At 35.9% G+C, this 27201-nt stretch overlaps 1 protein-coding gene across 1 annotated transcript in view; it reads left to right on the forward strand.

Moving 5' to 3' along the window:
- The window catches only part of CUBN (cubilin), a 256413-nt gene that overhangs the window by 55765 nt on the left and 173447 nt on the right, over positions 1–27201 (forward strand). The window contains exons 23-27 of the mRNA XM_026016002.2: positions 10028–10220; positions 11780–11940; positions 12344–12525; positions 13286–13442; positions 16251–16438. Coding sequence (XP_025871787.2) covers positions 10028–10220; positions 11780–11940; positions 12344–12525; positions 13286–13442; positions 16251–16438 — 881 coding nt within the window. The remainder of the gene's footprint in view (positions 1–10027; positions 10221–11779; positions 11941–12343; positions 12526–13285; positions 13443–16250; positions 16439–27201) is intronic.

Genomic DNA, 27201 nt, shown 5'->3' on the forward strand with positions numbered 1-27201 from the left:
CACTGTTCTCAGTTCAGATCCAAATATGTCTAGGGTGAGTTTTCACCAATTCAAGTGGTTCTAAAAAACTTTGCAGTTCTTTAGATATTCTGGAAGTTAAGTCCCAGCACATAAGTTGCTATAGAACTACAAATGAGATGTAATGGGGAATTAGACTATACCTGGTCATGCTGGTACTTTCCATGCTACAGAAAGGCTGATGGTGAAGTCACAAGTTTGGGTTCTAGGCCAACCTTGACAGTACCTTGGAAAGTTCCAAGCTCCCTCGTTCTTTCCATCCACCTTGAATTCTGTATTTTCCACTATGAAATATTCAGATATTTTCCCTCTGGGAAAGGTGTTTAGTCTATTGATCTTTTAAAGATTTACTTTCTCATTGATCAGTATGTTCTCATATCTTTATATATATGGGTATCCCAGCACTTTACAGCTCAGTAGATTTGTCTTATTTAATTTATTACATTTCTTCATCCTTAGAATGAATGTGCTAGATGAAAAATTTGTAATATTCCTGGTCTTCTGCTCACCTTCATTTCTAGATTGATATGTCCTGCATGGAGAAAGCAGGGATTGTTAAAGAGCACAGGATTTGGAAGAGGGATGACATGGGTTTGAGTTTTATCTCTGTCATGTCTGAACTAAGTGATGTTCAGAACTTAACCTGTAGGAGTCTCAGATTGCTTGTCTATACCTCTCTAAAAAGTGGACATTGTGATACATAGCTGTTTTACATAGGAAAGATTAAATGAGACATTCTATGTGAAAATTACCTAGTAGCTGTAAAGCACCATAACTGGTCCAGCTTTAAACTGGAATTACTGGAGTCCAAGTACAATTTCACAATAGCTGTGTTGGTAAGTTAGCTTATATTCATATTCATTTCAGTTAGTACCCTGTTAGGGAAATGAAAAAGCCATGGCCATGATTGCCTAGCAGCAAATTGTGGCAAAATGTTCGATTTTGGGAAGTTCCTTTTTTCCTAAAAGAGAAACTGAACCTCAAATTTTATCTTCCCTGAAGTCCTCACTCTGAATAATGTTAACCAAACATGTCAGTCGAAGCAGGTGATAGTTCCTGGGTTGACTACTTATTTAGTATATTTTTAGAAAGTCTGAGGTCATATGGATTCATACAGACACAGAAGTCTCATAAATGATTTCAGGAAGCATCACCTATAGATTGATCCCTAATATAATTGGATAATCATGTAAGATATCTCAGATGGCAAAGCAGGGAGGTAGTGGAGGAGTTACCCACAATCTAGGGTCTCCCAAGGTGATACATTCCTCTGCTACAGGATCAGTTCATCCTCTTTCTGTCTCCTGGATTGTAGGGGAGTGTTATCTATGTTTAGAATTTTCCTTTTTGATAATGAACTGAATGCTATGTTATTAAAACTTACTTGAAAATGCTTAGTAGAGGCAGAGAACCATTTTTAGACAAATAATAGTTCTGTGCTTTTGTAATGGTTCACAGAGGACATTTGTATATTTTCTCTTTTCTTTCTTTACTTCTTTTTGGTTCTTGTTGGAGTTGGTCAGAAAGAAAGATTATGTGAGGCCTGCTCATAGTTGCTTTTGATCCTCAGAGATGTGCTTTTCCATTGCTAGTTCAGTTGAATATACTGGATGGAAGAAATGTATTTTTCCCCTTCATCTCTTTGTAAATGTTAGACTACAATAAAAAAGGAAACTGCCATTGGATATAAAGAAATGGCATTTTTAGTGCTGTGTGGGTGGTTCAGTCAGTTAAGCGTCTAACTCTTGATTTTGGCTCAGGTCATGATTTCAGGGCTGTGAGATTGAGCTCCATGTCAGGTTTCATGCTGAATGTGGAGTCTGCTTTAGATTCTCTCTCCCTCTCTTTCTTCCCCTTCCCACCCCAACTCCCTCTCCCTCGAACATGAGAGCACATATATGTGCATGCTCTCTCTCTAATAAATAAATAAATAAAAGGTATTTTTATGTTTACATTTTGTATAGATATAATAAACATCAGGCAAAACATGAATTTCGTTTTGTGCAACTAGATCCAGTTTCAATTGTTTGTGCTTTATTGTGAAGCAGAAGAGAACACCAAACCCAAGCGTTAGTACATCTCAGTATTAATATTATTCTAGAAAGAGCCATTTATGCTGTGAAGGGGAAAGAACAGAAATGATGTACAAACTTAGGTAATACATAAGAGGAGTTACTAACGTCTCCAGAAATAGATGCAGTAAGTTCAGAAAACCATTGTTTTTCTCTCCACAAAACCAGACATGTGAATCTCATAAAACTACAACCAAACTTTAATATTAAATATTCTATTTAGTATTTATAATGAATATACCTTCAAAATAATTTTTATTTCTGTTTTAGTTTTATTTATTATTTATTGGATAGCTGCATTATGTATTAGCTTTACTTTAGAGAACTCAACCTGTCTTTGCATGGAAACTTCAAACTTTTAATATAACAGAGATTTTTATTTCATAATTTCATAAAGTGAAAGTCATCTGTAATTTCAACAAATATGTGTATGCATATTATCACTACTCCATTCAAGATGTAGAACAATTTTGGCATCCCCCAAAATATCCTAGTGTTCTTTTGATTGACCCTTCTACAATCTCCATCTCAACAACTGCTTCATATCACTATGAACTAGTTTTTTTTTTCTGTTCCAAAAAGCAAATATGGGTGGGAACATACAGTATGCACCCTTTTATACCTGGCTTCTTTCATTTAGCATAATGCTTCTGAAATATGTTCATGTCGTTCTACTAATAAGTAGTTCTTTTTTGTTTAATTGCTGAATTGCCTTCTATTGAATATATCATAATTTGATTATCCGGTCACTTATTTTTGGGAAGTTGGATTGTTTCCAGTTTTTGGTATTATGAAAAGAAACTGCTGTGAACATTGATGTACAGTTTTTGTGTGTGTGTGTGTGTACTTATGTCATCGGTTCTTTTAGATAGATACCTAAAAGTAGAATTTCTTTTAGGTCATATGGTAATTCTATGCTTAATTTTATGAAAAAATGACAGGCTGGTTTTTGTCCCCAAAGTGATTATACCATTTTATATTCTTACCTGCAGTGAATGAGAGCTACACTTTCTCCACATCTTTGCAACACTTGGAATTGTCGATCTTTCATACTTAGCCTCTAGTAGTTGTGCAGTAGTAGTGCCTCATTGTTGTTTTAATTCACATGTCCCTGATGATTAATAGTGCTGAGGACCTTTTTACATGCTTATGGACAATTTATACATCTTCTTTGATTAGGTGTCCATTAAATCGTTTGGTTCATTTTTGTGTTATTTGTCTTATTATTGTCTTAAGTTATATATTCTGGAAACAAGTATGTCCTTTGTCAGGGAAATGCATTACGAATGTTTTCTCTTTGTGTACAGCTAGCCTTTCTTTTATTTTCCTTAAATGGTATTGTTTGAAGGGCAGAAGTATATGTCTTGTTTTTCCTTTTATGGTTAGTGTTTTTTGTATATTGTCTAAGAAATCTGTGCCTACCAAAGTGGTGAGAATTTTTTCCTGTGCATTCTTTTTTTTTTTTTTTTTAAGATTTTATTTATTTATTCATGAGAGACGAGAGAGAGAGAGAGAGAGGCAGAGACACAGGCAGAGGGAGAAGCAGGCTCCATGCAGGGAGCCCGAGGTGGGACTCCATCCTGGGTCTCCAGGATCACGTCCTGGACTGAAGGCAGCACTAAACCACTGAGCCACCTGGGCTGCCCTTTCCTGTGTATTCTTCTACAAATTTTATAGTTTAAAGTTTCACATTTATGTTTATGATCCACTTGAGTTAATTTTTCTATATCAGATGTGAATTATGTGTCCAAGTTAACAAATGGTATTTAATTGTTCAAACACTCTTTGTTGTAAAAAAAAGGTCCTTTTTTTTCACTGAATTGCCTTTACATTCTTGTTGGACATTGATTGCCTGTGTATGTTTGGGTCGGCTTCTGGAATCTGTATTCTATCCCACAGGACATTATATTATAATATTACATAATTTTATAGTGTGTCTTAAAATCAGGAAGTATAAATACTCCAGATTTTTCAAAGTTGTTTTGATTATCCTAGATCCTTTACATTTCCATATATCTTGTAGAATCAGCTTTTCAATTATTACTTAAAAATCTACACCAAACCAAATCAAAACAAAACTTATTGGGAATTTGATGGAGATTATGGTAAATTTATAGATCAATGTATGGACAAAGTGTCTTAAATGGAGTCTTCCAACCCAAAAACATATTTTATTTCTCCATTTATTCAAATATTTTAAAATTTGTTTCAGCAATGTTTTCACTATAGAGTTTTTGCATATTTCCATTAAACTTATTATCAAGTGCTTTTTGTTTTTTATGCAATTATAAATGATTTTTTAAATTTTCTTTTTCAGTTGTTTGGCTCATATTTGCAAGTTAAATTGATTTTTGCATATTTTCCTTCTATACTGTAACTCTGTTAAACTCAGTTATTCTGGTAAGCTATCTGTGAATAAGAACAGCTATATTTTTTTCCTGTCCAATTTCTCTCTCTCTCTCTCTGCTTTATTGCTGTGATTAGCAACTTCTGTATTATGTTGAATGGAAAGGATGAGTTTGAACATATTGACCTTGTTCTTAATCTTAACAGGGAAGCATTTATCCTTTATTATATAAGCATATATCCTTTATTATATATCCTTTATTATATAAGCATTTATCCTTTATTATATAAGCATATATCCTTTATTATATATCCTTTATTAATATATAAATTATATATTATTATATGTCATGTGAACTTTGGGTTTTTCATAGGTGCCTTTCTTCTTCTTTCTTCTTTTGCTATTGCTCTCTTTTCTTTTCAGCTTATAGAATATTTTTAATACTCTTTCATTTCCTTCATTGGCTTTTTTAAAAAAGATTTATTTATTTATTTAGAGCATGAGCAGGGAGAGAGGCAGAGGGCAAGGGAGAAAGAATCTCAAGCAGACTCTGCTCTGAGCATGGAGCCCAATCCATCTCAGGCCCCTTTGATCATGACTTGAGCAGAAATCAAGAGTCTGATGCTTAACCTACTGAGCCACCCATGTGCCCCTCTCACTGACATTTTAATTGCACCTCTTTTTTATGTATTTGCTCAAGGGCTAATAAAATGCTTTCTTCACTTAAGAGTAAGACTGCTGAGAGTTAATATGCTACTACTTCACACCTCATACCTTATGTTTTATAGCTAACACTGCATTGCACACACTCTCACTTCACAAATGTAATAATCTCATAATAGTATATAATTCTGTCTGCCCCCTTCTTTGTGCTACTTTAATTGTATCTTTTAATTCTACTTAAGTTGTAAACTCCACCTTAATATATTTTTGCTTTAAATGATTAACTTTTTAAAGAAATGATGAGAGGAAAAACAATCTTTATATTTATTCAATTGTTTGCCATTTCTGGTTTTCTCCATTCTTTCTTATAGATACATGTTTCTCTTTGTTGTAATTTGTCTTTGGTGTGACAGACATTGTTAATTTTTTATCTAGTATAGGTCTTCTAGTGATGAATTCTCTTAGCTTCTGTTTGTCTAAAAATGTCCATTCTGCACTCTCATTTTGAAAAACTTTTTCTGGAAGTGCCTGGATGGCACAGTTGGTTAAACTTCTGACTCTTGGTTTTGGCTCAGGTCATGATCTTGGGTTCCATGCTCTGCATGGAGTCTGCCTAAGATTCTCTCTCCCTCTCCTCCTGCCCCTCCTGCTCCTGCTCTTTCTCTCTCTCTCAAATAAATAAATACATCTTTAAATTTTTTTAAAAAAGAAAAACTATGGGGATCCCTGGGTGGCTCAGTGGTTTGGCACCTGCCTTTGGCCCAGGGCACGATACTGGAGCCCTGGGATCGAGTTCCGCGTTGGGCTCCCGGCATGGAGCCTGCTTCTCCCTCCCTCTGCCTCTCTCTCTCTATGTCTATCATAAATAAATAAATCTTAAAAAAAAAAAAAAAAGAAAAACTTTTCTGGATGACTAAACTTTTTTTTCTCTCAACACCTTAAAAATGTATTCCACTTTCTTCTTGCTTCCATTGTTTCTAATTAGAGTCTAGCTGCTATTCATATCATGGTTTCTCTGTGTATAACATGTTATTTTTCCTCTAGCTCCTTTATTTTTCTTATATTTGTTTTTTAATAGTTTAAGGTACCCAAGTGTGATTTTCTTTTATTTATCTTGCTTAGGATTAACTAAACTCTTTGAAGCTAATTTGATTTTTTTTTAATTTGAGAGAATTTTAGCCACTATATATATATATATATATATATATATATATATATATATATATATATTTAAACCTATTTTCATTATCTTCTTCTAGGTCTCCAATTATATGTATGTTAGACTATGTTTTTTTTCTAAGTTTTGAGAATCTGTTCATTTTTCTGCATGGTTTTCATGTTTTGTTCTTCAGATTAAATCATTTCTATTGATAAACCTTCAAGTTCAATGATCCTTTTTCTTCTACTCAAAGTTTCAATTTAGCCCATTCATGAATTTTTAAATCTCAGTATATATATATATATATATTTTCTAATTTCAGTAGATGTATCATACAGTGTCATATTATTTTCAGGTCACTTAGTATACTGTGAAGTTATGGAATTTCCATATGATTCTTTTAATAGGCTCCTTTGTATGTATATTTACCACTGAGTGTATGTTTTTCTTTAAGTCTTTGAGCATATTTTTAGTAGTTGCATTAAAGTTTTTGTCTGCTAGTCTAATATCTGGGCCATCTTCGAGTCACAAGTTCACATCTTTTTCTTGACTATGATTTATATTTCTCTGTGTATTTGTATTAGTAGCAGTTCCTGAGTTTTATTCTGGATATGGTGAATGATATGTTTAGAGACTCTCCTTTCTCTTCTCTTTCTCTGAAGCTTTATGGGAGTTCATATTTCACTGATTATCTTGTACTTGTATAGATTTGTACTTTTTATTTGTTAAGGCATATTTGTGAAAATCCTCGGGTGTTTCCAAACCCTTGTTACTAGGTAGGTCTCAATCTCTAAGTTTCATCACTCCTGCAGGTCTTGTCAAGATTTATACTTTAGTAGGGAAACTCTGGAAAGCCTTACTCTTGATCATGGTCTTCATTTCTAAGGTGTGGCTTCCCTGGTGTCTCAACTGGGTGATTGGCATGCAAATGAAGGGATTCTGATTGGGGGAGAACTCCATAGTCTCCCAGCATTGCCTGGCTTCTAGCTTCCAGTCTAATAGTATCTATTCTCTGGCATGCCTCTTGAACTCTCTTCATGTATGCCCAGCCCAGGCTTAGGAACGAATACATAGGAGACTTTATATCTCCTCTCTGTATACTTCTTCCTTACTAGAGCATTTTTCTGTAGTTCTATCTCCTTTTACAGCCCTAAACTCAGATTCCTGCTTCCTCAGCTCAACAGAACTATCATTTACTACTTGGACTTCAGCAAATTGCTGTGATCAGAAAATTCTGCACAGGGAAAGAGCCAAGGAAACAGAGTCCCACCTCATGAACTTTCTATAACAGATCACAATCTTGAACTGCCCATTGCCCAGTGCCTCATCTATTTTGTGCAGTTTCATAGTTGTTATGGAAAGGGCCTAGTTTAGTACTAGTTATTTGTCATGGCTGGAAGCAAAAATTTCTATAGTTTAGATTGAATGAAGATGATAAATTAATATTAAAGGATCTCAGTCTACTCAGGAGAGGACATAGGAAGGAGGGAGAGTATAAACATGATGTGAGAAAAGTAGAGGGGGTAATAGGATGGGGACAGAGTGGGAAAAAATTAGATATTTGTCCCACCCTCTAGGTTTTCAATGTATTATGTAATATAATTTCAACAAATATTTATTAGATGTAATCTGAGCCAGATAATGTAGTAAATGACAGTTAATAATTGTTAATAAGGTTCTGTTTCTATTTCCAGACATAGTGGAGGAAACGTACTCCCATAAAAACAATCAGTAACATATTTTTCTGGCTCAAAATGCTAATTGCATAAAGTTTTATTGAGCACAAGGAAACCAATTTTGCTTGATTTGGAGACGTGTCACAGAGGAGGTGTTATTTGACTTTCACCTTAAATGATGTATGAGTTTATTTGGGTACACGAGGAACATTATCTCTAAGAGCAATTGATCTAGATATTTGATTGACTGGCTAAAGCTGTCTGAATGTGAGGGTGATCAATGAATCTGCCAGTTCTGTCAGTTCAGGGAGACTGGGTCATAACTTTCATTTAATGTCCATTCGATCCATGAGTTTTTATCTTAGTAATATTCATTACCGATATGAAATATTTAATATACCGCTACATACCCCCCTTCTTTCTGCCCCCCCTACCCCTACACTGCCTTTTCTTCCTGCCTTTCCCACCCTTCCTTCCTCCCTCCCTCCCATCATTTTCTCCTCCTTCCTTCCTTTCTTGATTCTTGAAGAAATATTTCTTGGTGGACTATAGAAAAATATACAATATTCATATTTGAAGTTAAATATCACCTTCAATTGTTTTCAATAAAGTCAAGCCTTGCTTCCTTGATGTTTAAAATAGAGTAAGCCAAATATTTGAAGAATTCCTATTACCCTGAGGATTATATATAGGTAGTAGATCCTGTAATATTTTCTCTATATCTCTGTGCTCTCAATACCAGTGGCTTCTCTCTTCTTTTCTGAGTATGATTATATAGCAGCAAATGGGGAATGTACACATCCAAATATCCTCATTTTCTTTTTTCACTCATAATAAAGTATAATAGTTTATTCTCCCCAAAACATTTTACTAGAAGGCCTGTGTCTACTCCTTGCCCCTAGATTTATGTTATACAGTTGAAAATACATTAAAAATACATTGAAACCAGATTTTCTTTGGAAAATATCTCAGATTTGAAGTGCATAGGAGATTGAATGGGTTGGTTTTAAGTATAGAGTTTGATGGACTGAGTAGATAAAGTTAAAACTCTTAACATAGAACAGTTAATATTGAATTACAACATAAAATTGTCCAAATACTGTTTTTTAAAGATTTATTATTTATTTGAGAGAGTGAGAGCAGAGGTGAGAGGCAAAGGGGGGGGGGGGAGAGAGAGAGAGAGAGACAGAGAGACAGAGAGACAGAGAGAATCTCCAGCAGACTTGATGTGGAACTTGATCCTATAACCTTGTGATCATGACCTGAACCAAAATCAAGAGTTGGATGCTTAACCGACTGAGCCACCCAGTGCCCCTCTAAGTAGTATTTTAATGTTTTATATGAATGATATAATTTAGTCCTCATCATTTATGCTCCACTTTTTCTATACTTTTCTGAACTACTTTGAAACATAATGATGATTACTACCATAATAGAGCACATACCATGTGACAAGCCATTTAACTGCATTATCTCCAACCCTTACATATATAGTCAGAGATAGTTACCATCTCCCCTTGGGAGATGAGGCTCAGATGGGGAAGCAACTTGCCCAAGGTTGGATAGCTTGTCAGTTTTTGAGCTAGGCATTGATTTAAGGTCAATCTGATTCCTGATGCTTATGTTCTGTTCTTCACATGGCTGAGGTATCTGCTTTGTCATTTCTCATAAATGCATGCTTTGACGAAAACCATTTTAAAGGCAAAAAGAAACCATTTTAAAAGAAGGTTATGAAAAGAAGAATATAACTGAATGATTTCTAGGCCCCCTCTGTGATCTCTGTGGTTGAACCGAATGTTTAATATTTAGGGCAATGTGCATGGATTCAAAAAGTATAACACTTCCAAGGTCTAAGAAGTTATGATATATGTAACAATTTCCACTACATAGCTTAAGTTTACTATTAATAATTGTTTTTGCCTTTGAGATTTAAAAAAACTTTATGAAAGGAAATCATTCTTTAGCATTCCAGAATGACCTATTGAAAATCAAGTACACTGGCACAAATTAATGAAGTGTATATACTTATGTATAGGTCTTAAAAATGTAACTTGATATTTTCTGTTTTCTCTCTTGTGCTCTATTTTCACAGCATGCATGGAAAACTACACAGAAAACTCTGGGACTTTTACTTCTCCAAACTTCCCCAATAATTACCCCAACAATTGGAAATGCATTTATAGGATCACAGTGGAAACCAGCCAACAGATTGCATTACACTTCACAAATTTCTCTTTGGAGGAGGCCATTGGTGGACAGTGTGTAGCAGATTTTTTGGAAATCAGGTAAGGAAGGACCTTTATTTTGCCACCTTTTTCATTATTGGTTTTTATTCATAATCTTTCTTAGAAAATTAGAGAAAACACATGGAATTTCTCTGTAAAGCTCCCTGTTGGGCTCTTTCTTGAAGTATATAAAGCTTGTCATGTGGAATCTGATTTAACAGAAGAAAAATAGAAAGTTGCATATGAATCAGTGGTTATTTTGAAGTGATTAGTTTTTTGAGAATATTTGAAAATAAATTCCAGATTTTATCTGGACAGATTAAACAGATGTACTACTACTCTGAAATTAGATATTTGCAATTATTGATTACCTACTTTATTTATGGAAAATCAATTTAAATTTTAGGTTGTTTATTGTCTATTTAGTCTAATTATATCATGAAAATTATGGTAAGATAACCTTAAAGTTTTCACAAAGTTTTTTGTGTTCAAGTAATAAGAGTCTAGCTTGTGAATTTCAGTGTGATACTTTTTTTCTTTAATTTTTTAGAGAGAATTTATTCTCTCTATTTAATTTATTTAGAGAGAATGAGTTTAAAAGTTACATTTGCAGTAAAGATAAGTTAACTTGTATATTGCTATCTACCCAGATCATTACACTGAATTAAATTAAGCTGGTCAGCTTAGTGTGTATTTGGTCAAATTTTTATTTGGCCTTTCAAAAGCCTGGAATATTATATTCTTTTATAATAAATATTATTTTATGATGTAAAGTGAGGTACTAAAATAATAAATCACAATTTTATCATATAATGCCAGAATAATATAATTTCCTGAATTTATTAATCATTAGATTTTAATGTTTAGTGAATCCCAACCCCCCTTTTTTTAGGCTTGAAAAAGCTACAGATTACAGAATAGATTTAAGACCCCAAAAGTTCTTGGGGAAGAATTATTTTCAAAATTTTGCTCAATATATTGAATATAACATTAAATTTTGAAAAATTCAAATTAGAAGGAAATCACGGAACTTTTTTTCAAATTTGCAAAATTTGTTTATACTGTTAATAATTATGGCAAAATTTGTTTATACTGTTATTATGGCTTCTTTATCTCATGGTCTCTGACACATCTGCCAGATGCTTCGTTTGAGGGGGAGATGATTAACCTCTTTCTCTTGGCTCAAAATTAATTTTATATGTCACATGAACCATAAATGAGATGGTTGATTAAGCTATTCAAATACTATTTATTTTTTTAAAGATTTTATTTTATTTATTTATTCATGAGAGACATAGAGAGAGGGAGAGGCAGAGACACAGGCAGAGGGAGAAGCAGGCTCCACACAGGAGCCTGGTTGCAGGACCCAATCCCGGGACAGGGATCACGGCCTGAGCCAAAGGCAGATGCCCAACCACTGAACCACCCAGGCGCTCCTCAAATGATATTTATTAAAGTGAAAAATTGAAAACTTGAAATAGTGATTTAGAATATTTTTAAGAAAGATTTGACCGACATAAACTGATCTGTTTGCAATCTCAAAATTCAAATAATATTAAATGTTTACACTGTAATATTATTAATAACCAGTAAGTGATCACATGTGTGTTTTGTCACAGAGATGGAGGCTATGAAACTTCACCACCCCTGGGAACATACTGTGGCTCAATTCTACCTCCAAGAATCATCTCTCACAGTAACAAACTATGGTTACAATTTACAAGTGACTTCCTGGGCTCAGGGCCTGGATTCTCAGCTTACTGGGATGGATCATTAACAGGTAAATGGCAAAGAGCTGTATTTTCTTGGGGAATCTAGTCTGATTGATTTCTTGATTCTTAAACTGCCATGCTTTTATCCAATTTCTTCCAGCTGTATTTTTGTTACTACTATTTGTACTAAACTTCAGCTTTGCAAATATTTCTGAATTAATAGCAACTCTTTTGTTTTTGTTTTTGAGGATAGAAAAAGGGGAAATGTCCTGGTTCCATGATATATTTCCTCAAGCTGCTCATCTTGGTTAGGGGAAGGAAAAAACATTGATATAGGCTAGCTACTCTTTGGTGATGCAGTTTTATCTGCAACAAAGGAGAGTAACAGTAGCCCCAATTTGATGTAGACAAGAAAATTAAATTTTACCGTAAAGAAAAAGATATAGATCATCATATCTCTTTCTCCTGTAGGTTGTGGGGGTAATATCACGACTCCCACTGGCGTGTTCACGTCTCCCAGCTATCCAATGCCCTATTACCACAGCTCTGAATGCTATTGGTTGTTGAAAGCCAGCCACGGCAGCCCATTTGAACTGGAATTTGAAGACTTTCACTTGGAGCATCACCCAAACTGCACTTTAGATTATCTGGCTGTATGTATGAAGTTCAGTTGTTTCTTTTGCTTCTCTCATCCCACCCACACACATAAATACATTTATTTTTATCTTTGAAATTTGGTAAAGGGGAACATTTAAAATATACACAAAAAATTCAAGTAAGATAAAAGAAAATTTGATGAAAATGATAGCCTTCTAAGTATGGCATGTATTATTGCATGGATTGGTACACTAAGTATTTAAAATATATTGAATATAGACTGTTAAGATATGGTTGAAAGCTCCCAAAAGGAGTTATGAGATCTATCATAATTATGATCTATGTAATTTCTACATATTCATTGAAAAATAGTGATGTAGTGGACTATATTGGTGAATTACAGAAGATAACTGAAGTCATCCAGGTAGGACTCTTTATAGTAGCCACAATTCATTCTTGTCCATTAAAAAAATCTAAATAAAAACATGTATTAGAATGTCATAAATTATAAATTCTGAAATCAAAAGGCAAAGAGAATTACTGAAAACAGATATGGTCTTAAAAATATGTATTAGTCTTTCATTTTTAATCTTCAAATTTCTCCTGGATTTGCACACTTACCACTATGCACAGCTGTGGGTACATGGCCCAAGCTCACTACCTAAGTTTATAGACATTTAAATATAATTTTTAAAGATATTCAGGGCTCTTTTTTTTATATCGTGTATTTCGTGTATTCCTTTTCTTCTTAAGATTTGAGTCCTTAAATAATGTGTATAGCCATAATCATCTGACGTTTAAAATGTTTCATTAAAGGTATATGATGGCCCAAGTACCAGCTCTCATTTGCTAAGTCAGCTTTGTGGGAATGAAAAACCGCCTGTCATCCGTTCTACTGGAGACAGCATGTTTTTAAAATTCAGGACAGATGAAGATCAACAAGGAGGTGGCTTCTTAGCCAAATACCAACAGAGTAAGTATGCAGGCTGGCTGCTTGGTGCCTTTGGTGGGTTATCAGTCTCCTGATAATGAAACAAACAGAAATAAGGATAACCTAGTGGTTTGAGCAATTGAAATAAATCTTTGCTCTTTATGAGAAAGATTTAATTCTATTTCAGAGAAAAATGTGTAACATTAAATTTAATGCCATATAACTGAAGTATGTGGTAAGCTATTCAAAATGGAGTATTTAATATTGAGATAGTTGCCATTGGGCTAAAAATCAGTGTAATAGGTTAACAGGGAATGAGTTTTCATTTGTATCAAATTTTACAGTCTTCTAATTAGACATTATTCCATTGCACATAGTATCTCCCACACTATTTTTTTTTTTTTGGTTTTGCACTTCAAATAGTATCTTAATTTTTATGAAGGGAAACTACAGGTCTTATAAATCATATATAAAGTCGGCACTTTTTTTTAAGATTTATTTATTTTAAAGAGAGTGTGTGCAAGTAAGGGAGGGGCAGAGGGAGAAGCAGAATCCTGAAGCAGACTCTCCGCTGAGTGCAGAGCCCCATGAGAAGCTGATCCCAGGACTCTGAAATCATGACCTGAGCTGAAATTGAGTCAGTCGCCCAAACAACTGAGCCACCCAGGTGCCCCTAGAATTAAATACTTTCTAACGTTAGTTTCCAAATGGATATAAACAAAGCTCCCTTGAATTTATGTTATTTAATAAACACTTGTGTTTGTGAAAGTACAGTTCCTTGCCCACTACCTAAATTTATCCATATTTTGACAGTTACCTAAAAATAGAATTGAAAGTCACTAGATCGTAAAGTGAATACACAAAATCCCTTTGAATTAGTTGAAAGCGTATTAATGTTTGACCTTGATTATATGTGAATTTGCAAATATTCACATTTTCTTACATGTGAGGATTAGGCTGAATTTTAGATAGTTTTGAATACTGAGTTTTAATGATAAGATGCTCTTTTTTCAGAAGTTCATCATAGTATATGAAAAGCTCTCCTAAATTCTCTCAGTGATATATCTTTTTGGTTTTAACATATAATCATTTCTCTAAATTTGTTACTGCTGCAGTAATTTGTTTCTTGGTTATAGTCAGATTGCTTATTAAGGATTCCCCCCTTTTATTCCTGTGATTATTTTATTTTTCTCTCACAATTTTAGAACACTGAAGAAGTAACAATGTACATGGCATATAGGTCCTTAAAGGCAAAATCAGGACTAACCAGTGAGATTTTCTGTAAAATTTTCCATATGAAATTGCAAGTTTGAAGATAGAATAATTTCTGAGCACTGAGAGCAGCCCATATGGTTTAATGGAATATATTTTCCTCTGCCCTAACCTATAACCACTGGCGCACACGATGCCTCTCTGCCTCATAGCTATAACTTCTCACAGGCATTTGAAGCCACAAAATTATTCTTTAGAATTCCTTGGTGAATAAAAAGGTGACCCAAAGAGAAATAGTTTGAGTAAACCAAAGTTTACATATGATGTTCTAGGGACGCATGGGTGGCTCAGAGGTTGAGCATCTACCTTCGGCCCAGGGCGTGATCCTGGAGACCCGGGATCGAGTCCCACGTTGGGCTTCCTGCATGGAGCCTGCTTCTCCCTCTGCCTGTGTCTCTGCTTCTCTGTGTGTGTGGAAAATGGAAATTTTCCAGGGACTGGTTTCTACCTCTTTGGACTGACTTGAGGATGGAAGTGTAACAAAAAGACCCAACAGATAATTTTTGGAGGTGTTTGAAAACTGTCAAATGAAAATACTTATTCCAACAACCACAGAGCTTCTTATTAGAGAAGAGAGCTTTTCATATACTATGATGAACTTCTGAAAAATAAAATCTTAAAAAAAAATATGACGTTCTAGTTACCTGTCAGGAAGAGTATGGTTGTAGAACTGCATCTCTGAACCACATTTTTCAGAGACCATTTTTTTCAATATAATGTTTATTTTCTCATTGTCTTTTATCGCATGATCATACAGACAGTATGGACAAGGCTTGAAATAAAAGCATGTATATACTTTGTTCCCGTTGTTATTTTGGGTTGAATGTGGCACTGAATCCCAGGACTAGCCAGCCATACCTAGAGGTTTCTAGTATAGTTTTGTTGCAAACTTAGCTGAGGAAACATCACCAGTGGATGGGAGACTTTTTTTCAAAGTTTAAGGTTTTAATTTCTTCTTCAAATCCTTTACATTCCCTCTATTCATTTGTTACTTCCTGATGACTAATGAGGAATAACGGAGGCTTTATTGTGAATTTCATGCTGACTTCTAAATGCTCAACAAAGCTATGTTGTTATTCATTTTTAGCATTCCCATAGAACTTTGTGTTTTCAAACTGTTGAGTTTAAAGGTCAGGATTTCTGTTCCTTCCAAACGTTAAAGTTAGAAAAACAGAAGCATAGAATATTTAATACACTTCTCTAAATAAACAAATTAAACTGCTTTCTGGGTAGTGCTATTATTCTGCTCTCCACCAATTCACAGGAATTTGATGCCTAATAGACAATTTTCATGACACTTTAAAGTTTATGAACTCACTTGAATATTACTTCACATTAGTTCTAAATTAAGACCCTTTCACTATAAAAATGCTGTATTATGTATATGTGTGTGATTAGATATATGATATATATTCTATATATGTAAATATGTATATACATAAAATATGCAAATATGTAATATATAAACTATGTATATATTTTAATCTAGATATTTTCTTAAAGGAAAACATCATACGTCTTGGAGCAATTGTGAAATATATGATAGTGGTTCCTAGTAATCGTGGTTATTTTTTGCAGCATGTAGGAATGTAGTAATTGTAAACCGAAACTATGGCATCCTAGAGAGTATACATTATCCAAATCCCTATTCTGACAATCAGCGTTGCAACTGGACCATCCAGGCAACAACTGGCAACACGGTGAATTACACATTTTTGGCATTTGAATTGGAAAATCACATAAACTGCTCTACAGACTATTTAGAGGTATGTATTCTGAAGCTAAATAAGTCACTGCATTTTCAGATCAAGTCAGGCAAGCCAAACTAGAAGCCATCCTGCTCTGTAGAACTGAATCTCTGTGGCCCTATGCATCCATAATATGCCAGCTACCCAAGGTATTTCAACAGGCCTATTTCATGTCTTTTCACTACATCATATTAATGTTAAGGATTTAATGTTAATCTAATTATTAAATATTAATTTAATTTAATCCACTAAATTATATACACAAAGGATTATGTATGTTTTTAGGTTTCAGTATGACTTCTGAACTGATTGACCTCTTATTATTTAAATAATCCAGGAGTAAAAGAATAACTTCTATTTTTTGTTGCTTGTTTATATCAGTGTTCTCTACAATAAGCAGGAGATCAGAAAATCTTTGGGTACCTGGCTTTATTTAATACCTAATTACCTAATTGCCTGATAATAGAAATCATGATTTTAATTCTTATTTTTAAATTTAAGTGCATTTCAGTTAATTTTTCTCTCAGTAAGGCAGAAATTTCTATTTGTTATAATAATGACCATCTGTAGCTTTTATTCAACCCCCTGTGTATAATGCTATTCAATGAAAATTGCTTGAAAATTAGATAGCCCAAAATAACCTATTTTTACAATAAGATACTTTATTTCTAAAAGCTTATTTGCTAATTTACATATGTGACTTTTTAGGGCTATAGATTGAAAAATTAGGCAGCTACATAATTTGCTTACTTTATTAATGTAATTATGCATTCAGATATAAAATTATATGGTTTATAAACTATTATATTAATTTAGAAATTATGGTTTCCACTTTCACACTTCATAAGACAATTTTACTGAAACCACTTAGAATATTTTGACATCAAGTTTTGTCATTAATAAAATCCCTTTTTAAGTCCATCTAACACATCATTTTTATATTCATCTACATTTTTCATATATAATACTTTTGAATCCACATATGTTTTCACTAAAAATCTTTACTGAAGTGACAAGTGCCCCCTCTGGTAGGTAGCATTGTACACTCCAACCCTCCTCATCCGTGCTACCTATCCACAACACAGTGACTTAGTGAGTTTTTTCTTAAGGCGATCAGTGATTTTTAGAAGCCTTGTTTACAAAGACTTTCAACATCCAGCACTTATAACTTTAAGGACACATTCTTTGGAAAAAAATCCTTTTTATCCTTGTAAAATTCTCTTAACCTTCTATTTTATAAGTTCTTTTAAAAAACTTAGCATTGATTGAGACTGTTTGAGGTTAATATCTCTTTTCCAAATAGACCTTTTGTTTTTCAAAAGGAAGAAGAGAAAGCTTCCTGTACTTTGGAGACTTGGGAGGTCCTGAATACGTGGAGTCTCTTGTTTCCAAGGGATAATTTTTTTGAGTGAAATCTTGCTTTATATTTAGAAAAATTCAGTATTATAGAAATAGCAGCCATAGTGTTTACTCATTAGAGAGTGATATTTACTAGTAGTCAAAGAAAATATGACACAACATCAAGCAAACTTACAAGCATGGACTTGACAGTGGTTTTAAAGTTTTCAGTAGTGTTCAGATGATCTACACAAGCTTAATAATGGTATGTTTGTCTCATTGCATTTCTTTACATGGTAAGATCTTGTTCATTCTTTAGGGGAAATGCCCTTTCACACCACAAACACAGCAGTTTATCTTATCCCATTTTTACCAGTTGTGATTGCAAACACATGCCCTATTGGACCATGAGACTTTTGAAGGTGTAAGCTGTCTCCTACTGAATATGTTACCTGGGCCTTGATAATAGAGTTGGGATCTTATAAGGCATTCAGTGAGCTCAGGATAAATTGAATATCACAGCCATATTGTACCATCAACATAATGATAGCTTTTAATTAATAAGAAAGAACTGAATTCCAAACTGGTCTTTTTGTATAATTCCTATGTATTCACTGCACTTCTACCACTTGAGCACAAACCAAAAGAGAACTCATGGCCTTGCAGAGTGTTCCATTTGTAAGGATATGCCAGGCACCATAAGAGTGATTTGATGAAAGTACAACAAAGAAAGCTGCAGAGAGGAGGAAGCTTTTGACCTGGACTTTCAAGGAGGCTTTGGAATAAAGAGTGGGGGAGGAAATGAGATGGAAATTTTCCAGGGACTGGTTTCCACCTCTTTGGACTGACTTGAGGATGGAAGTGTAACAAAAAGACCCAACAGATAATTTTTGGAGGTGTTTGAAAACTGTCAAATGAAAATACTTATTCCAACAACCACAGAGCTTCTCATTAGAGGCCCTTCATAGATGATGTTAGACTCATGCCATTTATCTTGTGCAACATTGATGGTGAAAGCAGCAAAATACAGAATGAGAACCAAAAGTTCAGCAAAGCCTTCCAAAGAATGATACGGTTGCCAGAGGGAGGAGATTTTTTTCCATTCTGTAAGCCAAGGGGCAAGGCCAGAGCCATTGCTACAATGGCTGGTCTATGATGAAAATTTTAAAAGCACAAATAATTACTTAAGGAGAAGAGAGCCACAAACACAAAATCTAGTTTCCTTTATTTTAATAACTACTAGTTGAAGGGTTTTTCAAGCAACTGAGCCAGGTCCCAGTTGAGTGACTCTTATTGCAGCCGGAATTGAACTATTTTGAATTAATAAAGCTGAAATTATGAAAGGACTTAATTAGGTGGTCAGACATTGTGCCCAGCCTTGCTGAGGGGTGTGGGTTGGTAGAGATCCCATTGGGAAATGAATCCATCCTTTATTATTTGTCCTTTGGGCAAAACAAAATGATTCAGATTTGGAAATTAAATTCAATGGGAAGAAGGGTCGACTTGCCCATAGGAGTAAAAGCATATGGCCCATATAGTTACAGGAAGTCAACTTTAAGGATTCTTTGCATGTCTTACAACTGCATGTCAACTTTTTAATTTTTGCTTTGAGTCTGAGTCTCTACAGAGAAGAAGAGACTTCTAATAGGTGATTGAGTATACAAATGAAGTAATGGATTTGGGAGAAATCAGCACAGAGACAAACTGGAAGGCCCGAGTGTGTTTTAGGTCAACCAGGAGCGTCTGTGTGGTAAAAAGAGGAAGGAGGAAAACCCTGATGTTGTTGTGTCATGGATGCTGCTAGCAGATTATTATAGAAGGTGACAATGATCAACAAGGTGAGAGGCTCCCAGGGGCTCAAGAGGGATCTCAGGGTTAAGAAGTGTTGCTCGGGATCAGTGTGACTCTGAGCAGAGCAAGGTTTGAGTGGTAGTGGGAGCAAGAGGGAGACGACAGTGTGAAGAAGCACAAAGGGCAGAGAGTGAGTGTACATGCAAGGTTAAACCCACGAATTCACTGAGTTCTCCTGAGGGAAAGCATTAAGTCAAAGCTTCTTTTCTTCAGTCCTTGTCCTGCATTTCCCTAGCTGATCCTCATGAGGCAAGCTCTCAGGGGACACCCTCCTCTGGATATTCTCCTGTCTGTCAGTGTCTCTTAAAAATGTGGCCCAGGTTGGATTTCACACTCCAGTGAAGCAGACCATGGGCAGGTGTGCTGGGATTATATGATCTGGTTCATATACTCGGGTATCATAGGATGGGGTTATATGGGCTTCCTGTTAGTCAAGTCATAATGTTGGACTATATTAATATTTGTATTCCTAGTCACTTTTACATGAACTGTAATAACTTTAATAGCCATACATAGGAAATTATTCCTAGTAAGTTATATTTTACTGTTTTGCATGAGAATTCAAACACACCATGATCCTTCTAAACCCTGATTCTTTGATCTGTATAATTCTATTCATTTGCATATAGACTTACTAGCCTTTGGTCTACTGCTTCTTCAAAAATAATTGACAAAAATGTCAAGCAAGATGATGCCTTTTTCAAATACTCCAAAATGGTGTGTTTCTTTGTTTAAAATGATCTTTTTTTTTTTTTTAAGATTTGGGTTTTTTTAGAGACATAGAGAGAGACAACATGAGCAGGAGGAGGGGCAGAGGGAGAAGGAGAGAGAGAATCTCAAGCAGACTCTCCATTGAGCAGGGAGCCTGATTCAGGGCTTGATCCCAAGACCCTGAGATCATGACCTGAGCCAAAATCAAGAGTCAGATGCCTAACTTATTGAGCTGCCCGGTACCCCTAAAATCATCTTTTATTAGACACTTTGTTGATAGCATTATTCAAACAACTTGGCAATAATAACTGATCTTTATTGAATACTCATTATGTGCTAGATAATTGTCATAGCAACCGTGTAATATAAGAAATATCACCCCATTTGACAGGTGAGATAGTTGAGGCAAATACAGGTTGTCCACAGTCACAAATATTAGAAGTATAACAGCCAGGCTTTCTACCAGGCCCTGTGGTGCTGGGCCAATGATTTAGCTATGACATCACATCAACCATCCTCATAATACTGTCAGACAGAGAAGTCTGTGTTATTTTAGCATACTTCTTCATAGATAAGTACTGGTCATGTATTACTATACTCACTGTTTTCTTTGCTACGGAGTGATAAATTACTTTCAGTGTCTAATTTAGAATTTTTCCAAAAATTACTGTCAATCTTACTCACCTGTGCGATTCCAGGATTCTACAGTTTGGAAGTTGAAACATCTTCCCTTGAGACTCTGGCTGCCCTTTTATTTTTCATTTTTATGCTTTAAACTCTCGGTTGTGGGTACACACTCAAACTAAACCATTGGTTTTGTGAGTGGGCTGTACTCTGGGGAAAGTAAGAAGTCTCATGACACACACAATAAACTAAAAAGCTGTGAAAGGGTGGGAAGAAGGGCAGCTTAGTGGCTTCTCCCTGTAAGTGTGTACTCCATTCCTCTCTCTCTTCCCAAATGCTTCCTCTGCATTTCCACAGCCTCATCATTTTAGCTACAGTGTGGCCCCCAGAGCCATGACTCCACATGACCATTTGCCCCAGGGTCTTATAACAAACTGGGCTTCCTTTGGCTACAAGTTATCAGCATGGGGGGTTAATCTTTTTGAGCCTGACAGCAAACACATGGATCTAGCCCACTTATGAATAGATGCTCCTCTGGGCAGTATGATCCGCTCTAGCTAGGAGCAGTGAAGCCCAGTCCTGTGGCCAGTATTGCTCATAGATTATGTGTGGGGACAGAGGCAGGATCTTTGAGTAGGGGCATGGGTTCTTCTGGCATGCTAAAACATTTCTTCAACATTCATGAATTCAGCAAGATTACACAATTTATTCTGTAGTGACTGTACCTTTCAGTACTTCAGGATGTCATTCACTTAAGCCCAAAAAATTGATTTAAAGGAATTGCCTGTCTTGATCTTGTAAATTGGATTTCAACGTCTCTTTTTCTAGTTTCAAAATTCTACTAGGCATGTTTATGTTTTCCCTTTATCATATTATGCTCTCTTCTGCAAGTGTTGATCCATCCACATTTTGATCTTTCATTTGCCCTAAGCATAGCTTAAAAAAATAGACATTTTTTTTCTAACTGTGCTCCTTCCCAAAGTTTAGCTAATTTGTTTGTGTGCTCATAAAATGGTCAGGAAGCTTTATATGGTTCCTTCTTAATTGATTTCTTCAGAGGTTTCCCCTTTTATTGTCCCAAAAGGTATTCCTAGCTTTGTGGGCAGAATTTCATTTTATTAGAATTTGTCATGTTTCTTGAATCTTCTTTCCTTTCTCTGTTGCTTCTCTGTTTTTCTTTAACTGCTAATTGTTTTAGTCCATAGGCTTATATCTCCTTTGGAAGTCTGACTCTCTAAACCTTAGGCCCATGACTGGTATGTCTCATATAGCAGACTCTAGGGACATTGATCACTGTCTCCTAATGTTTTGTTCAACATTAACAACCACTTATTTGCTATCCAGAATTAGTCCAGAACGGTAACTCTTTTCACTATTCTCTTTACTTTTTGAGAGAAGAGAACATCTAAAGAATTTATCAAATGCCATGCTTTTTTTCAGTTTAGACATTTGAGAGACATCCAGATGGTTGAAATTATCTCCCCTTTGTTACCTTTATGTGTCTCTTGGTCCTGCACTAGTGTTGACATATTTCCTTTGAAAAAATCATAGTCTCTATTGAGGAAGAAGCCAATGGGGGAGGATGAAGCCCCTGTAACTAGCTGCATTCCAGAGTCACCTGGAGATCTTGTTAGAAAAACATATTCTTAGACCTCAGCCCAGACCTACTAAATCAAAGTCTCTGGGAATCTCAGTAGAAAGAGTCCTCCAAAGCCCTCGGGCCAGCACTTGAGACCACTTTGTGTAGCCCACTTCTACTCAGTACATTCTATCCTCCCTTCAAAATTCTCTCCTGGGAAGTCATAAATATTTTAATAGGTATCTACTTAACATGTACCTTTGAGTGCTATTAAAAATTTCCCTTTCAATAGTCTTACTTTTCCATTGCATTAGGTGAATTACGTCTTTGTCTCACTAAGGTCTGGTGATAGGGTCATGATATTAATCTCATTGTGTAAAAATATCAGATTTACTTTCGATTTTCATGTTCTGATTCTCAACTTTCTCACTCCATCTTTATCTGGCACCTTTGCCAATATCATCTTCCAGTACATTCTCTATACCTTTCTAGGCCTTCCACTTCACCAGTCTCCTTCATTACGCCAATGACTTCTGTCAAATGCATTTCCTGCCAGTCTGTAAGATTCATTTTATCTCTTGCCAAATCCTCCTTCTGATGTCATCTTGTCCACCAGATGTTTATATCATTATTTATTACACTCCGTGTCCTCTTACCATTGCAAAATCATCCATTTCAAATGAAAGACTGGACCAAAACGGAGTCTTCCGGTCCTGCACTTGTGTTTTCTAAGTCTGCACCCTGAACAACATTTTTCCATCAGGCCCGTGTGATATTGTGACTAGTTAAGGTAACTCAAGCTGTTGTTATGCAGGATCCATAAATTCGTATATGCCTAATATAATACCAGTTTATTTCTCAATCATGTTAGAGACTAGTGCTGGTGCTTCTTGCCTTCCATATGTTGATTCAGGAACCCAGATAAAGGGGAAGTTGATTTGGGGAAACCACAGAGCTCTCTCTGCCACAAATGTTGATAGATGTTTCCCAAGTAAAGAGAACTAAATTCTAATAAGTTTGAGAATGCTGTGAATTAAACACAGTTAAACAGGTTTGTTGTTTTGTTCTGCTTCTGCTGTGGTATTTCCTCAAGCTGTTAATACCCCAAGTATGCATTGTTCATTCATGTATCCATTCATTTGATCATTCAAATACATTTTAGACACATCCACTGGGGACTATGACTGTTTTCACATCAGTTTTCCTTGTCTTCACTGACGAGACAGATGGTAATCAATTAACACACAATACAAATTTAATTACAAGCTGTGTTAAGTGCTATCAGGGAACATTATTGGGTCCACCAAAGACATGAGCAGACATGAGCTGGAGGACCGAGCTCATGGTGGTGGTGGGGGGGGGCGGTGTGTGCTCAGAGGAGGCTTCCCTGAGGAAGAGTAACTTAACAAGTTTAAAGGAAGCTGGAGGTTCACCAAGGGAAGTTGTGTTCAAGGAACTGTCAAAGATGAAGTTAAAGTGGCCCAGATAGATTTTAATCAGGAACCCACTCATGCAGTAGGATCCAGCAGGAGCTGTACTCCATTTCAGGTTGTATGGAGGGAACTGGACATTTTGAAGGAAGGATGAGGGAGGGGACAGCAGCTGGAGCCTCAGGGAAGCTAGAAGTGACAGAGGGTTAGATGTCAGTGTGGCTAGGCCAATTGTGTCTGCTGACTGGCAGCTATGAAAGTTAGGATTCACAATGGGAGACCAGTGGCCTATCCTTCCTGATGATTATATTTCAAAGGCATGGTCCTCAGATCCTTGAGAAAGGCATTCCTGAGTTGTAGGAGATACGCATACATCTCAAAAGGACAGAGGAAGGATTCACAATTGTAAGCCCTTTTTAGTAAATACTCTAGGAATGGTGGTCAGGGGCCTGTCCTCAGGTATTGGCAGAGTGAACCACAAACCTTAAATTCTATTGGCAGTGTTGAGCTTTCTCAGGCAGGTGCGTGAATAGGAGCTGGGTTCATCCTAGTGGTGTGACCTCGTTAGAAACTATGTTAGTGTTTAAGTCTTTTAATTTGGTTAGTGGGGAGTGAGTGGATGAAATAATATGTGCCAAGAGTCTGAATTCTAGGCCAAGGTTGAGACCTAGTCAGGAAGAAGGTTCAGAGGCATCTGGCTCAAGTTCAGTCCAGGAGAAAATCCTTGTCAAAACCGAAGGAAGCCTAGTGTGGCTGAAGCCCAGCATGGGGCTTCCACGTGGGCAGGCACCTGCAAATGTAGCACAGCGTTGAAGGTGTGTGAGGAGTTTCAGGGCCTTAAGAGCAGCAAGAGATCTCTCAGGAGTGTGAGTAGGGAAAAGACATGCTTGGATTGGCATCTTTAAAAACTCTGGTTTCAATGTGGGCAGCTGGGTGGCTCAGTTGGTTGAGCATCTGCCTTCGGCTCAAGTCATGATCCCTGGGTCATGGGATGGAGCCCCTGGGAGCCTGCTTCTCCCTCTCCCTCTGCCTGCTGCTCCCCCTGCTTGTGCTCTCTCTTTGTCAAATAAATAAATAAAATCTTTAAAAACAAAACAAAAAACTCTGACTTCAAGAGAAAATTGAAGGGAGGTGAAAATAATTCTGGAGATCCAGTGAGGGGGTTGGTATAGTCCAGGTGAGAGAGGACACCAGTTCCTCCCATGCTAAGAAGGGAGAATGTAATAGGATTAGAGAGCACTTAGGAGATAAAATCAGTAGAAATGGACTAACAGATGGGGGTAGGGATGTCCATGTGATGAAGAAATGGCCGAAATATAATTAATGGGGTTTTTTTTGAGAGGGAGTAGGGGGACAGGCAGAGGGTGAAGGAGGAAGGGAATCTCAAGCATCATGCCCAGCTCAGAGCTCGATGTGGGCTCCATCCCACGACCCTGAGATCATGACCCCAGCCAAAATGAAGAGTCAGGAGGCCCAACTGACTGCACCATCAAAGTGCCCCTAACAGTTCATTTCTTAAGACATTTAATTTTCCTCTTGCTTTCTCTCAGTAACCTGCTTCATCAATGCATTTGACACTTGTCACCAAGTATAAATGATAAAGCTAACATTTTAGTCCATTTTCTTTCCTTGAAGCTCTGTTAAATATAATGAAGACTATATTGGTTCCACTGACTAATAGCTTTGCATATGATCATTAGAATTTGAAGTTATTTTTCTCTATTATTACAGACAATAAGGACTTTATTGCATCCATGAATTTGACAATTCCTATTTTAAAAATATAATTATCAATGAAGGAAACAGTAAAGAAATTATTTTTGAGGAGTTTCATGACTAAACTTTTACATTCCTCAGTTTCCAGAACTCTAAAATGGGAACAATGGTACCTGCTTTATAGAGCCGCTAGGAATTTTAAATTTAGGTTAACACATATGAAGGGCTTAGATTAATACTCAGCTAATAAATATTATTTATTAAATGTTAATAAACATTATTTATGATCATTTCAACATAAAGATTTGATGGATTAATTTTTGCTCTCTGAAACATTTTGCAGTCAAGGCAAAGCTATAATTTTGAAAACAGCTTTCCCAGTTGTGATAAACATAGATTGTCCCCATGTATTGAAGAAAGCAGGGCGTCTGAAGTCTCCTGGACTCTCAGCTTTCTTACAAAAGCCACAGGGATTCTCTGTCTGAATCTAACAAGTGTGGTAGTTAAAATCCCATTTGCCAGTTGGAGAAAAGCAGATGAGATTTTATGTCTTAGCAGCAAAGGGTCTAAGCTGACTTTCATCATCATGGCACCTCCTCAAACACTTCCCGGGCAGATGAGTCATGCTTCCTGCAACTGTCTGTCAGAGGAAGTTTGCTTCTAGGATGCCTGGCATTTTCCTTAAAAATCAGAGATAAGCTATTTTAATTCTGAGGACAAGTGCCCTCTAAAAACACTTATAAAAAGTGACAACAATATACCAAACAATTCAATTTATGTCTCTACACCAGATGAGTCTAACATTGTACTAATCATGATCTGGATTCAAGAGTTTAGAATGAAGTGTATCTATTGATTAATTAAGCCAAATACTCCATATTATCATTAAGAGTAATAAGCATTTTACAAGAAATGTAATACTCCAGGGTTGGCCAAGTAAAGTGTGAGGTTTTTTAATCATAAAAAATTAAAGGGAGAGATATTTATCTCAGTGCGATCAAAATCCTTTTCCTCAAAAGGAAATGCTGATGTTTCCTGACCATCCCTCATGATGAAGAATTTTCATGTGATTGGGTTAATTTGCTGCAGTTAATGAGGCAGACACACCAGCCTTCAAAAGATAGCTTTTGCTCTTGGATTCAAAGGAAACTCTGTGTTTCCCCTCTCGATATTCTCTCAAACATGAAGGACAGAATCAGGATGAACAAGAATCAGATATACAGATACCTTCCACCCTGCCCTGAAGACAGTAAAAATTATATCAGAGGCTCCCAAATGGAAACTGCTCTATCCACACCTCCTTCCCTGGGGGTCACCACCTAGCTCTCTCCTCAGATAGGCCACAGGCAGCAAGTGCATGGATGGTCCCTTCTAGCATCTAACAGGCACAACATGGCTTGAGTAAGAATGCAGAGCTCAGAATGCTACATTTTGAAATTAGGAATTGTTGTTATGGATTTTGCTTAATCGTCTTGATTGTCTACTTTTTATTTTTTATTTTTTTTGATTGTCTACTTTTTAAAATAGGAAAG

Source organism: Vulpes vulpes, chromosome 2 (genome assembly GCF_048418805.1).
Source record: "Vulpes vulpes isolate BD-2025 chromosome 2, VulVul3, whole genome shotgun sequence".
In the NCBI taxonomy this organism is placed as follows: domain Eukaryota; kingdom Metazoa; phylum Chordata; class Mammalia; order Carnivora; family Canidae; genus Vulpes; species Vulpes vulpes.